We start from the raw sequence: 13,698 nt of genomic DNA, 5'->3' as shown, positions 1-13,698 counted from the left end.
GACGCGAAGCCTCAGCAGGTGCAAGTGAGCGGCTGTGCGCTAACTCGTACAGCGTTGCAGGCGGTGGAAGGCGCTGTAACGGCCCGGCCAGCGATGGGCCGCGGTAGTGGATAACGGCCGTCCCGCCGCCGCTGGGGCGGTGCGAGAGGCGGGCCGCCGCGGGGTGGTGCTGGCCGCACACCGCCATTTTGAAGCGCGGGGAGCCGAGGGGGCGGAGAGACCCGCGGAGGTAGGAGCGGGGCCGGGAGCGGCGGGGACTGGGGTCGGGCTCGCGCGGTCGCCTGCCCGCCGAGCCCGGAGCTCTGCTCAGGTGGCTGGGAGCTGCCGTGCCTCGCTGCCCCGGTATGCATCGCCTGGCGGGGTGGCCGGGCTCGCCCAGGCTGAGGGAGCGTCTCCCGGGCTCCTTGGAGACTGGCCGTTGGAGGAGGAGGAGGAAGCGGACCGCGTCTCCGGCGGTGTGTGCTTGGCCGCGTTGCCTCGGGTTCGGCCAGGAGGAGGGGTGGGGCGTGCTGGGAAACCTTCCTGGGGGTCGGCGGGGCTCTGCTGCTTGGGGCTGGTGTAAGCGCGGCTCCGAGGCGACTCGCGTGTTCTCCCCGAGTGTGGAGGATCATGGCGATCAGCAGCAAGCCGTTTGTGGAGGATTTAGAAATGTCGCTGACAAGTTTTGATACTAAAATAATAAAGGAGAGAAAAAAAGAGTACTTAGCTGGGAATAAACGTGGGTGGTAGGGAGAAATTTGCCATCTCGAGTTCATATGGGTCTTAGGGCACCATCCAGCGTTGTCTGCTGCCGGCCATGGATTAGGTGGATGCAGAGCAGTAATCTTATCTCAGGTCTCAAATCAATCCCGTACGCATGAAGAAGGCAATCTCATCTTGAGCTGCTGCCTTGATAAGCAGAAAATGCAGTGAAACGAGGCGGTTGGCGGTTAGTACAAACCCGTTTCCTTGGATTCGAGCCAGTGATTTGAATGAGGGCTAACTGTCGAGCATCTCCCGGTCATGTACGGCTTTCCCCTGACTATCTTGGTACCGACTGCCCTTCAGAAAACAGCCCTAGCCTGGAGCTTGGGTTCAGGTTTGGTTATAAGGAAACTGTCTGTTCTGGGATGTTTCCCAACCCTTTCAACACTGAACCAAAACTATCTGCTGAAACTTGCAGAGCAGGATTGGGCGCTGCCAGGGGTGATGTTGGACTCTGGGTGGCCTGTTGTAGACATGCTCCATCTGCCACTTTCTGGCTTTTGTTTTTGTGCCCGAGGCCACTTCTTACGTTGATCAAGCCAACAGGACAGGCGTGGGTCAGTCCTCAGCTCCTGGCACTCACCGCTGCCCCTTTGAGGCGAAGGGGAAGGGGAAAGTGGAGAAATACATCCCGCCTGATTTTCACCATACGCCAAGGGATGCAAATGAAAGAATTAATTCCTTCGAACTTTAAAGCAGTTTCACTGTTTTTAGAAGTTATTTTTTCAGTTTATGAACCGAAATGTATGTAATTACTGACAAAACAGCAGGCACTAATAGCAGTATTCCAGAGCATGCTATAAAATAGAAGCTTAAGACAGAGTGAAAGAGGTTTAGTTTTTAAATGCACAATCCTCTGTTAAGCTGAAGAGAAACCCTGGATTGTACAGCTTTACTTCTAATTCAGTTTTCACCAAAAATTGCAATTTATCAAAACTTCATTGCACTTTATTTGTGCTTTTTGATATGCACAGACTATGCAGATAGCTCTTAACATGTTAATTTGTTTAGTGAAAATGTCAGTAGTGCTGTAAGATACAGTCATGGTCTAAAAACCTCCTTAAGTAAGGAACAAGTTAGTTATTTGTGGATTACACACACATGTTATGACCGAATTTCCAGGTTAAGTTGCTGATAAGATCATTGAAAACTACTGCAGTGGCTCAGAAAAACGGGTAGGTTGAAATTGTTGTTGCCTGTGCCATTTCACTTTCCCTGAGGTGGTGGCAATTCTTAGGTTGTTATGGTTTGTGACTGAGGTGGGCAGCTGTGGGTTTGGTTCCTGTTTTGGACAAGCTGTTAATTTCTAAGCTTTTGCTCACAAGTTAGGTGAACAGTTTCTCCCATCAAGTAAGTGATAAAATTAGGGTAAACTGCAGTTACTAATTTTGTAAAAGAATACTTGTCTTTCTAAGAGGGAAAATTATGTTTGTGTTTCATCCTATGTATGGCAGTGCATGATAGTTCATGATTCTTTTAGAAATGTTCTTTATCTTAAATGCAGAAAACAAATGTAGGCCTCAACACTTCTATGCTGCTATTCTACTTTTCTTTTTTCCATGCTGCTAATTGGATTAAAAGCTGTTTTGGTTACTATGGCATCCCGGGAGGAGATTACTGTCTGTGAAGATGAAGTAAGGTAAAACCACAGAACTGTGGCATGACCAGATGTGGAAAGACATCTACAGTTCCACTGATCACTGTATCTAAGCTTAAACAATCACTTAAGTGAAAGGATGTCTTGCCAGATCTCCTCCCTTAATGGTGTTTGTGTGTGCAGAGTCGAATTTCTGAATTATGTAGGTAATGTTGATGAGAGAGCTTACAGACAAATCAGTTAAAGGAGATAATAGCTAAACTGGTCATCCTGACTGTTTTTCAAGTTCACTTTCTTAGAGACAGATATGTTGTGTTTTAATGCCTGCCAAGAAATTGCAGAACTGAGCAGAAGTGTGGAAGAATGGTTAAAAGCAAAAGGATTAGAAGACTGTGTTGCATTTACAGATGAAGATATGAAGTGACACAGAACCCAGTGGATTTGAACTGTTATGAACTGTTGCAATGAGCAAGGGCATGCTGTCCCTGAAGATGATAAACAAGTCTGAGCTTGGGTGAAAAACAGGATACTGCGGTCAGCTCATCCGGGCAGAGAACCAGGATGTGCAACCACAGGGGCTGGGGTTGATATTTTAAGCATAACCAATGAATTGTGGACAAGCGTGCATAACCATAGCGAACAGTATATTAGTGGGATTAGAACATGCAATAAACGGCTTTTTCGCAGATCATATTGATCGTGTGTCGACCCCTTCTTGCAGCAAGTGGCGCCCAAACAGGGACCCCATTGGACCGCATATTCGTCCAAAGACAGAGTGTGGCGTAACACAGAGACTGCAAGTCGTAAGTCCAGCCCGGCAACGGCAGCATCGGAGGCTTGAAGAAAGAAAGTAAAAGATTCGCCTATCGCTGAAGACGCTGCAAAGTCTGTAAGACTGCCCTTTTGTGCGCACAGGTACCAATGCTGTATAATAATGGAGAGACAGGCAGCGTATGACTTATTTAAGTGTTTTTTAGAAAAACGTAAAGTAACAGGTCTTGACCTAAAAATTGATCTGGAAAAGTTATTATGTATGGGCCATCAGTGGGGTTTTTTCCAAAATCCTAATGAAGTTTATGAAAGAGATGAGTGGAGGTGGTATGGTACCGCATTATGGGAAAAGGTATTGGAGGAAGACAAGGTTGCGCCGAAACTAGCGAAGTCATGGCGTACGGTCATGAATGCATTAGATCAGCACCATTCTGAACAAAAAGTCGCCATGGAAGCTAGAAAGCTATTGAGTAGCATAGAGGGACAATTGAGTGATCCCATGTCTTTAGATGTGGTAATAAAATGTAGACAGGAATTGCCAGAATCTGTAGCAGAACAGATTCGTACTGAGGCTGCAGCTCGAGTGCAGGGCTTGGGAGGATTGGTGGAAGAATCGCCTGGGGCTGTCCGGCACTGCCTTGAATCATCATCAGAAGGTGTATCTGTCCCAGAGATACCATCTTCCACAAAAGGAATGGATTCTAACTCAGCATGTATGTCCAGTACAAATCCATTCAAATTAGAGTTAGATGAGGCTAAGTCTACCATCGGAGAAAATAGACAGCGGTTTTGGCACGATATTGCTTGTGCAGCCAAAGAATCTGGTGATGAAGAGATGTTCTCGGGTATTGTCGAAGGACCATTAGCCTGCCCTGTGATTTATACCCAGTTGCCGAACGGTTGAATACGTGCTGATTTACAATCTATTTCTTGGAAATTTCTATCTCAGTTGCGTGCAACTGTGGCCCAAAGTGGCATACACTCCGAACCTGTGAAACAAATGTTAGGGTTCTTGTGGACATCTTATAACATGTTGCCGGGGGACACAAAGAATGTGGTACGACTGTTACTAACCCCCGCTCAATACATGTTATGGGAAGCCCATTGGTCACAATTTGCCGATGGTGTAGTGGCGGCTGTTTGAGCTCCAAATGATCCCTTGGCTGGAGTTACTAAAGATCAATTAATGGGAACAGGGCAATACTCTCACCTGGAAGTACAAGCCGTAATGGCACCTGCTATTATAACAGCATCTGTTGATATTGCAAAAATGGCTATTGAAAAAATTAGGGATCCCGGTCAATCGCCACATTATATGGGTATTAAACAGGGAAAAGATAGCTTAGATGAATTTGTGGATAAAGTTTCTGCTGCTCTAAAAGGCGCTCAAGTTGAGGAAGTGTTACATGAGGCTATTTTGAAGCAATGTTTGTTACAAAATGGGAATCAGCAAACTCGTAGCATAATTGCAACTATGGGACCTGATTGGACTGTTGTGGACATTTTGCATAAAGCACAGAATTTACCTGATGGGCCAATGGCTGTGCTAGTGGAAGCGCTAAAAGATATTAAACTTGGTTTAGAGCGACAAGCTGAGGGTATTATGCAATCCCAACAACAAGTATGTGCAGCCTTGGTACCTTTGCGCAATAAGCAGCGTCCTTCACGTTTGCAAGGGAATGGCAACAACAGCTCTAAGCGATCCCAACGTGGACAGACTCAGTGCTATCGCTGTGGAGGAATGGGCCATATAAAAAGATTTTGTCGGGCTAACTCCGTTTGGTGCCAGAACTGTCAGAATTCTTCTCATGCTACTGCTGTCTGCAGAAAACTACAGGGAAACTCTCAATGGAGCGCGAATCGAGGACCCCCCGTGATGACACAAATAGCGGCTCCTACAACACCAAGCTTCAGCCCACCACCGCCGGCAGCCTCGGACTGGACTTGGCAGCAACAGTAGAAGTAACTTTAATAACCAAAGAGCCACACAAGGTTCCCACAGGCATTTTTGGACCTATAATAATTGACGGACAGGCATTGGGATGCCTTGTAATTGGTCGATCTTCTACCAGCATGGCCGGGATAAATATATTGACGGGGCTAATAGATGCCGATTATAGTGGAGAAATTTATGTGATGTTGCAAACATTGTTGCCGCCAGTAACTATTTCGAAAGGACAACGTATTGCTCAATTGGTACCCTTACCGCAACTGACCAAAGGACTTCAGCCATTTTGTAGGAGAAGTCGTCGTGATGGTGGCTTTGGATCCACCACGGCACCATTGACACTCCTTACTGTTAATATGAACAAACGACCACAAGTCAATGTTATCATACAATGGAAGGGTACTGAGTTACAATTGGTGGGACTCTTAGACACCAGAGCTGATGTATCTGTTATATCTACTGCTTGTTGGCCATCGCAATGGCCACGCTATTCTGCTGCTTCATCTATTGCTGGAGTAGGAGGGCCTCATTGGGTACCCAGCCATTGAATGAAGCCTGCACCATCTCCTCCCATTGAGCAAAAGGAAGCGGACAACAACAATGTCAGCGATGCCTTTTCTGTTGATTATGGTGATATTGTTAATGATGTTTAGTTGTGAGTCACTTGTACATCAAATTAATGATTGTGTTAACATGCGGATAACATGGGCAAATCAAACGGGTAATACTGATTTTTGTTTAAGCTTACAATCAGCTACTGACCCCTTTAAGACATGTTTAATTGGAATTCCCGAGTATGAAATAAATTGGTTTAATGGCTATACTAATTATACTAAGAACTGTCAAGGCAGTTCCACTGGCCAATGTTCAATTGAGTTAATAAGAGGCCTAAATAGGACGTTGACGTGGGACCCACAAGAACTGCAACTGTTAGGTTCAATGCAAATTAATAATCGAAGTAGTAATGGAACCTGTTTTCAATTTACAAATTTTGAGAATCGGACAAAAACCCCACATTTTTCCCATTAATATAAATCAATATAATTGGACATATTATTGTGGCAATCTGACAAAAGAGTCAGAAAGTGCCCTACACCGATGTAGAAAACCAAGAGCATTGCCTGAGGGTATATTTTTCTTTGTGGAGACAGAGCCTGGCAAGGCATTCCTGTATCACCAAGAGGAGGTCCATCTTATCTAGGTAAACTCACAATGTTGATGCCAAAATACCAGGATTGGTTGAATATATCAAAGCCTATAAAACGACAGAAAAGAGCATTGACTGTTTTAGATATCGATAGTTGTAATGATAATGTGCAGTTATGGTCAATTGCAGCAAATGCATTTGCTTCAGTTTTAGCTCCAGGATTAGCTGCTGCTCAAGCATTGAGACAAATAGAAAAACTTACTCGTTGGTCACTTAAACAGGCCAATATAACTGATGAAGTTATACAAGAGTTGCTAATGGATCAAAATAGTCTTAGACATGCTTTGTTACAGAACCATGGCGCCATAGACTTTTCATTGTTAGCTCAAGGTCTTGGATGTAATGATATTGAAGGCACGTGTTGTTTGAATCTTTCTGATCATAGTGAGTCTATTCACACCAAATTGAACTGGCTCGAAAAACATTCACAGCAAATTCAGAAAGATACCAGTGTTTTTGACTCTTGGCTGCGATCAATGTTTGGCGGATGGTTTAGTTGGTTAGGGCCTTTGATTAAGGAATGTTTACGCTTTTTGTTAATTGGGCTTTTAATATTAATAGCAGTAAGGTTTACCTTTATTAGAATTAGAATAAACCAAACCAGGTTGGAAGAGACCTTCAAGATCATCATGTCCAACCCATCAACCAATCCAACCCACCCAAACAGCTAACCCATGGCACCAAGTACCCCATCAAGTCTCCTCCTGAACACCTTCAATGATGGTGACTCCACCACCTCCCCGGGCAGCCCATTCCATAGCGCAATCACTCTTTCTGTATAGAACTTCTTCCTAACATCCAACCTGAACCTCCCCTGGTGCAGCCTGAGACTGTGTCCTCTTGTTCTAGTACTGGCTGCCTGGGAGAAGAGACCATCATCCGCCTGTCTACAACCTCCCTTCAGGTAGTTGTAGAGAGTGATAAGGTCACCCCTGAGTCTCCTCTTCTCCAGGCTGAGCAGCCCCAGCTCCCTCAGCCTCTCCTCATAGGGCTTGCGTTCCAAACCCCTCACCAACTTTGTTGCTCTTCTCTGGACTCGTTCCAGCAAGTCAACATCTTTCCTAAACTGAGTGGCCCAGAACTGGACACAGTACTCAAGGTGTGGCCTAACCAGTGCAGTGTACAGGGGCAGAATGACCTCCCTGCTCCTGCTGGCCACACTTTTCATTGTGTTATGAAACAAGTTAACCACACCATAGAGGGATTTGTGGTTGTTAAAGAAAGCGGGGGAATTGTGGAAGAATGGTTAAAAGCAAAAGGATTAGAAGACTGTGTTGCATTTACAGATGAAGATATGAAGCAACACAGAACCCAGTGGATTTGAACTGTTATGAACTGTTGCAATGAGCAAGGGCATGCTGTCCCTGAAGATGATAAACAAGTCTGAGCTTGGGTGAAAAACAGGATACTGCAGTTAGCTCATCCGGGCAGAGAACCAGGATGTGCAACCACAGGGGCTGGGGTTGGTATTTTAAGCATAACCAACGAATTGTGGACAAGTGTGCATAACTATAGCGAACAGTATATTAGTGGGATTAGAACATGCAATAAACGGCTTTTTCGCAGATCATATTGATCGTGTGTCGACCCCTTCTTGCAGCACAGAAGCATCTGAATTCCGAGTGTAATTTTTGTAACCATAGAATTACCTGAAGTTTTGGAGGTTAGGTGGATATGTGTGTCTTTGTATGGTGTTTGTCACAGTGAGTCTGTTCAACTGTCTGTTTATATTTAGTGATGACTTGTCATATCTGAATGTTTGCAAAGACGAGCAGTTCTGTGAGCTTGTTTTTTGAGGTCTCATTTTTCGTTTGTAAAAAGCAACTTGTCCTGAAGCGGTGACGTTTTGAACTGCTGACATCGGTAACTGACCTCTTTCAATGACAAAATTTACTTTGTTGGTGTTTCCCTAGGTCTCGGTACAGCCACCTAGAGAAGATGACAGATCTGGTGGCTGTTTGGGAAGTAGCTCTAAGTGATGGTGTTCATAAGATTGAATTTGAACATGGGACCACTTCAGGAAAACGTGTTGTCTATGTTGATGGAAAGGTGAAATTGCTATGTGCTCAAAAGTCACTATGATATAGATTACATAAGTGCACTTCCATGCAACAGGTATCAGAACAAACAAAACCCAAATAAATGCAAGTGAGATATATTAATTAACTCTACCTAATTTAATGTAATGCATTGTTTTGGTTCTTTTTGAAGTTACAATTAAGTTGTGAGTATTGATGAAGTTCTTTGCTGTCTTTGGGCAGAGACATTTTAGATATGCAAAATAACATGTATTTGTTCATTCTGGAATAATAATTAAGTACTGAGCTGTTTTCTGGGTTCATAGATTTGTAGATGAATAGAATGGTTTGGGTTGGAAGGGACCTTAAAGATCTTCTAGTTCCAACCCCCTGCCATTGATAGCAACACCTTCCACTAGATCAGGTTGCTCAAGGCCTCATTCAGCCTGGCCTTAAACATCTCCAGGAGGGGGCATCCTCAACCTCCCTGGGCAACCTGTTCCCACATCTCTCCACCCTTACTGTAAAGAATTTCTTCCTAATCTTCAGTCTAAATCTTCCCTCCTACCCTCCCATCCTATCACAACAAGCCCTTGTAAGAAGTCCCTTCCTGGCTTTCTCATAGGCCCCCTTGTTCTAGTTCATGTCTTAAAGTACTAGAACATGCATTGATGTTTATCTATTAATACTATTTGTCTTTGTTTATTCTGCAGGAGGAAATAAGAAAAGAATGGATGTTTAAATTAGTGGGTAAGGAAACATTCACTGTTGGAGCAGCCAAAACAAGAGCTGCTATTAACATTGATGCAGTCAGTGGCTTTGCATATGAATATACTTTGGAGATCAATGGAAAGAGCCTCAAGAAGCATATGGAGAACAGGTCAAAAACAACCAATACTTGGATACTGAGCTTGGGTGGTACAGACTATAGAGTTGTTCTAGGTAAGTAAATGCTGAGTGACCTCATGCTGTGGCCTTGGAATAAACTTGTATGCATTTAATAACTGGCAATTAAGAGAAAGTACAGCTCGGGGGGGAGCACTGTTACAGTGTAAAACCTTGGGTGGTCTGGAAGTTTTAGTTAATGAGATGTCAAAGACAGTCTGAAAAGCGATGGTCTTGTTATACCTGTGTGGGCCTGCTGTTAGGTTCTGCAGCAGCATGGGCTAGATTTAAAAATAAAAAAGAAGAGGAAAAAAAAAAGGAGGGAAAGTTGTGGATTCTGTACCCAGAGTGGTGCCCTAGCAAGACAGTTTTCCAGGGGAAGCATGTGGAAGTGCTTGTGTTGTGATCAAACCTGCCATGTATGTAAGTTTGTTAAGCAGGTAACCAGGCTTTCCTTCCATAAATCATAAGCCAAAATCAAGGAGTGTTAACTGAAAGAAGTGTGACAGTGTTCTTCTACTTTTTGGATAGATTGATCAGAATAGGGGTTTTGCATAGCTGCTTAACTACTAATTTAATCAAAAACTTCAGATGATGTTGTTTTCACTTTCTCAATAGTAAGGCAGCACGCTCTTCATTTGTGTCTCTCTTTCCCAAATATATCCCAAACTGATGGAAGGAAGGGATCCCCTGATTCTGTGGAATCTAGTAGGAAATCATAATTTCTTCTTAAGCCTTGAGACAGAATGAACTACCCCTAGATGAAGTGGGGAAGAAAGCAATTTTAATGTCACAAACAGATTTATGTTCTCACAGACTTCTACTCTCCTTAGGCTTACTTAAAAGGCAAGCAGTGTTTGGCTCTCTACTGATGTCCTGTGTATGACAGTGTCAGTAATGTGAGTTCTGGAGCAAAGTAATATAAGCAGGATGTGCTGGGAGAAGTGAAAGGATATTCTGTTTCAAATGGAAAAAAATCTGATTGATACTGAACTTGGTACTTGGGTTTTCAAGGAGATTTTAAGAATGCAGATAGCTTGACTGATGTTAAGTAATGCTGCTTTTGGATTCAACTGACTTGGAAAAAAGGTTGGAACTTTGTTGAAGAAACAGCACTCAAATAATTATCAAAAATTACTTAAATTTTTCTGTCTTCAAGATTTTTAGTTTAAGAATGTCAGAATATCTCCAATGATATTCAGTGTTAACAGCTGGGGCTAAGGAGTGGTAAGAAGCTATGTTCAAAAGTTATTTGCCCATTGATGACAGAGCCTCCCTTCTCTCTAGTGTAAGAACAAACCCTGTAGCCCAGGTACTCTGGCTAACTAGGAACTTCTCTTGGGAACTGAAAGTAAAATTCAACAATAAAGTTTTAAAATGCCTAGATAATCTCTTCTGTAAGGGGGGGTGGAAATATGTCATTCATTTTGCTTTCTTTTCCCATTGTAGAAAAGGACACTATGGATGTGTGGTGCAACGGTCAAAAAATGGAAACAGCGGTACGTGATCATTTCCAAAGGCTTTTTCCCAGGCCAGATAACCAAAGCTTAGCAAAACAAGTCACAGAAGGGCATGTTACCTGGCTTCACCACAGTGTGTGAGCATAGGCTCAGCCAGCCACTACAGTATCAGCCTGTTCCTGGTGTCCTTGACTGTTTTATAACTGACAGTGTTTCAGTTATGATGGCAAACGTCTGTTTAAGGATGAGCAATGCTTTTGTTTACAGTTTTTAGACAAACAAAACAAGCCTAAGTTGTTGTCCAGGGTTTTGGGGAGAGGGAGGAACTTAAGTTTGATGCAGGGCATAGAGATACTTCATCCAAACCTGCTCATGTTAGTGGTGACTGAAAGTTGAACATGTGGTCTGTTATAGCTCAGTACTTTGTTTCCAAGTAGAGATGGTCACTAACACGGCTTAAGAATCTCATTGGAACAAAGCAAATCTTTTGTCTTTCATCTGCATTAATTTTTATAGCAGGCTGACAGAAATCTTAATCTATTTGTCTTTTTATATTTTGATGGCTTTCAATATGCATACTGTTATAGAATCATACAATGGTTTAGTTGGAAGCAATCACTAGTCCAATGCCCCTGCAGTGAGCAGTGAGATCCTCTGCTAGATCAGGCTGCTCAGAGCCTTTTCAAGCTTGACCTTTAATATCTCCAGGGATGGGGCCTGAACTACCTCCCTGGGCAACCTCTTACAGTGTTCCATGACCCTCATGGTAAAAAATGCCTTCCTAACATTCAGTCAAAATCTATTCTTCTCCAATTTAAAACCATTGCACCTCCCATCCTACAGGCCTTTGTAAACACTCCTTCTCCAGCCTTCTTGTATGTCCCCTCAGGTGCTGAAAGGCTGGTATTAAGTCTCCCCATCCAGGCTGACCAACCCCAGCTCCCTCAGCCTGTCATATGAGAGGTGTTCCAGGCTACTGATCATTTCTGTGGCCCTCCTCTGGACCCACTCCATCAGGTCCATGTCCTTCCTGTGTTGAGGGACCCAGAGCTGGAGGCAGTACTCCAGGTGAGGTCTTACTCTAGAGCTGAGGAAAGTGGCAGAATCACCTCTCTGCATCAGCTGGGCTATGTAGGCAATCTGATGCTATTGCAGGTTTCCCTATCCTTGAAGGATGTGCTTTCTTACCAGAGGGTTGTCATAGTGATTACCACTGCCAGTCTCCTGGACAACTACAAATTGTAAAAGCAAGGGTTTTTGTACTTTGGCAACAGGATGAAAAGACTGGCCAAATGTTTCTTTCCTAGTCAGTGGAAGAAACATCCTCTCTCAGTAAACTGGAACTTCTGCTCTTGATAGTTCTCAGTCTTTTCTATCATGTAATAAATGCAGTAAGAGCTATTCTTGCAAGCTGGGAATACAGGTTTAGTTGTCAAACTGTGCTTCTGTTACAGCAGCACATGTATTTTTCTACTCTCCCAGAGATGATGACATAAATACAGCCATGCATGGCAAAATCTGTAACTGGAAGTAGCTGAACTGCAGCAGGAACTGTTTATCCAAAACACAGAGGTGTTAATTCAGGAATCACTTCATCCTGTTGTAGAAGGCACCACTCAATACTTCATGTTTCACTGCCACTTCAGCACAGGTTTGTGTGAGACTTATTGGTTGTACCACACAACTCAGAAGGAAACTGTCTCTTCTGGTTTTGTTTTACTGTTAGGGACCAATGATATTAATTCACAAACTCCAGCTTTACCATTTCTGGCTGTGAAATGTTGATTGCCATCTAATACCCACTAGGCTTTAACTGGACGCTTTGACAAAGCCCTAGGATTCTGCAGCTTTGTTCAGGGTTTGCGCTGCATTTGTCACAGGTACCCATGGCTACTCCGATGGTGGGAACTACAAGTGATCCTGACTGTAGAAGCAGTCTGATGCACTGAGGCCTTTATTTTACAAAAATAACACGTCTGTTTTGATTCTTGTCTCCTTTCTCCCAGGGTGAATTTGTGGAAGATGGGACTGAAACTCACTTCAGTGTTGGTGATCACAGCTGTTACATTAAGGCTGTCAGTAGTGGAAAACGAAAGGAAGGAATTATTCATACCCTTATAGTGGATGACAGAGAAATCCCAGAGGCTGTGGAGTAGCCTCTAGTTAACTGATTACTGTAGGACTAAGGTCAGGAATTTTCAATTACTGTGGTAATTATTTTCATACATGCTACTTGGTACATCTAGTTTGTGCTGGGTTTATTTTCTAGTTTCTGTATATGAAATTATTCATTTTGAGGACCATATGGAAATAATTATATTCAACCTCTTGTATTACCAGTTTTTAAAAAACTATATATATATATGTAATATATATTATACTACTAAGTGCAGAGACCCTTGAACTGAAGTAGAAACCATATACTAGGGAAAAAAATCTTGCTCTAATAAAATGGAAGATAAATACTCTCTAAGACTGAATCCTTGCAAACTGTGGGTGTATGTGCGGAGGGAGGAGGAAGCATGTTCTGGGTATTCAGGTAAGCTGTTAAATGTTTCCTCAGTAAGAAGTTTATTAAACTGACTATCAAGGTTTAGCAGATGCAGTTAAGAAGAGTTACTGTTACCAGTACTTGTGTGACAGCCTTAAAATAATACTTTGCTATGAAACTGTCCTTTAGTCTGAGCAGGAGAAAACATGTTATGCTGTGCCAAAAAATTCCTTAAGGTTTTCTGAAAGCTGATACTTTGTTAGAGATTGTTGTAGTGGTTTAGGAGCTCTGTACTGAGCTTTTCCAAAAGCAAACAGAAAACAAGTCCTGCCATGTAACTCCTTTTGAAAAAACCCTGACATTCCTGAAAGAAGCTGAAATAAGAGCTTATTCTTGGTCAATGCTCTCTGACAAACCCTAAATCTGTGTGTTTTCCTGGCAGTAATGCGTGAATCAGGAAATGTGGAAAAACAGCTCAGAAATGAAGGAAAAGAATTGGTTGCTTAAATGGGAAAGTTGAAATAGAAATAGACTAACTCTGTTTTCAGGATTCCAAAAACAACCTTGGGATTTCTGT

At 43.1% G+C, this 13,698-nt stretch overlaps 1 protein-coding gene across 4 annotated transcripts; it reads left to right on the top strand.

Annotated features, from left to right (window-relative positions):
• The first annotated feature begins 18 nt into the window (after positions 1-18).
• On the top strand, positions 19-13,119 carry FAIM (Fas apoptotic inhibitory molecule). 4 transcript variants are annotated; one of them, XM_068139065.1, is made up of 6 exons: positions 19-229; positions 3,063-3,256; positions 8,181-8,316; positions 8,999-9,227; positions 10,620-10,669; positions 12,637-13,119. In XM_068139065.1, exons 3-6 carry the CDS (start codon positions 8,206-8,208, stop codon positions 12,784-12,786), a joined length of 540 nt encoding a protein of 179 aa, XP_067995166.1. In that variant the 5' UTR covers positions 19-229; positions 3,063-3,256; positions 8,181-8,205; the 3' UTR covers positions 12,787-13,119. The 4 variants fall into 4 exon arrangements, with proteins under 4 accessions (XP_067995166.1, XP_067995164.1, XP_067995165.1 ...); XM_068139063.1 differs by lacking the exon at positions 3,063-3,256 and adding an exon at positions 2,326-2,383; XM_068139064.1 differs by lacking the exon at positions 3,063-3,256 and having other exon boundaries at positions 12,637-13,118.
• Positions 13,120-13,698: the final 579 nt, after the last annotated feature.

The sequence above is a fragment of the Melanerpes formicivorus genome, unplaced genomic scaffold, assembly GCF_026170545.1.
Source record: "Melanerpes formicivorus ecotype bairdi unplaced genomic scaffold, bMelFor1.0.p_v2 SCAF_5, whole genome shotgun sequence".
Lineage (NCBI taxonomy): Eukaryota > Metazoa > Chordata > Aves > Piciformes > Picidae > Melanerpes > Melanerpes formicivorus.
The sequence above is the reverse complement of the archived record's forward strand: the minus strand, read 5'-3'. Positions and strand labels throughout refer to the sequence as shown.

Coding starts and splice junctions, on each gene's coding strand:
- FAIM (XM_068139063.1), top strand. CDS start 2,340: ATGGCATCCCGGGAGGAGATTACTGTCTGTGAAGATGAAGTAAG. Junction 9,228..10,619: donor AGACTATAGAGTTGTTCTAG/GTAAGTAAATGC, acceptor TTCCCATTGTAG/AAAAGGACACTATGGATGTG. Junction 10,670..12,636: donor GTCAAAAAATGGAAACAGCG/GTACGTGATCAT, acceptor CCTTTCTCCCAG/GGTGAATTTGTGGAAGATGG.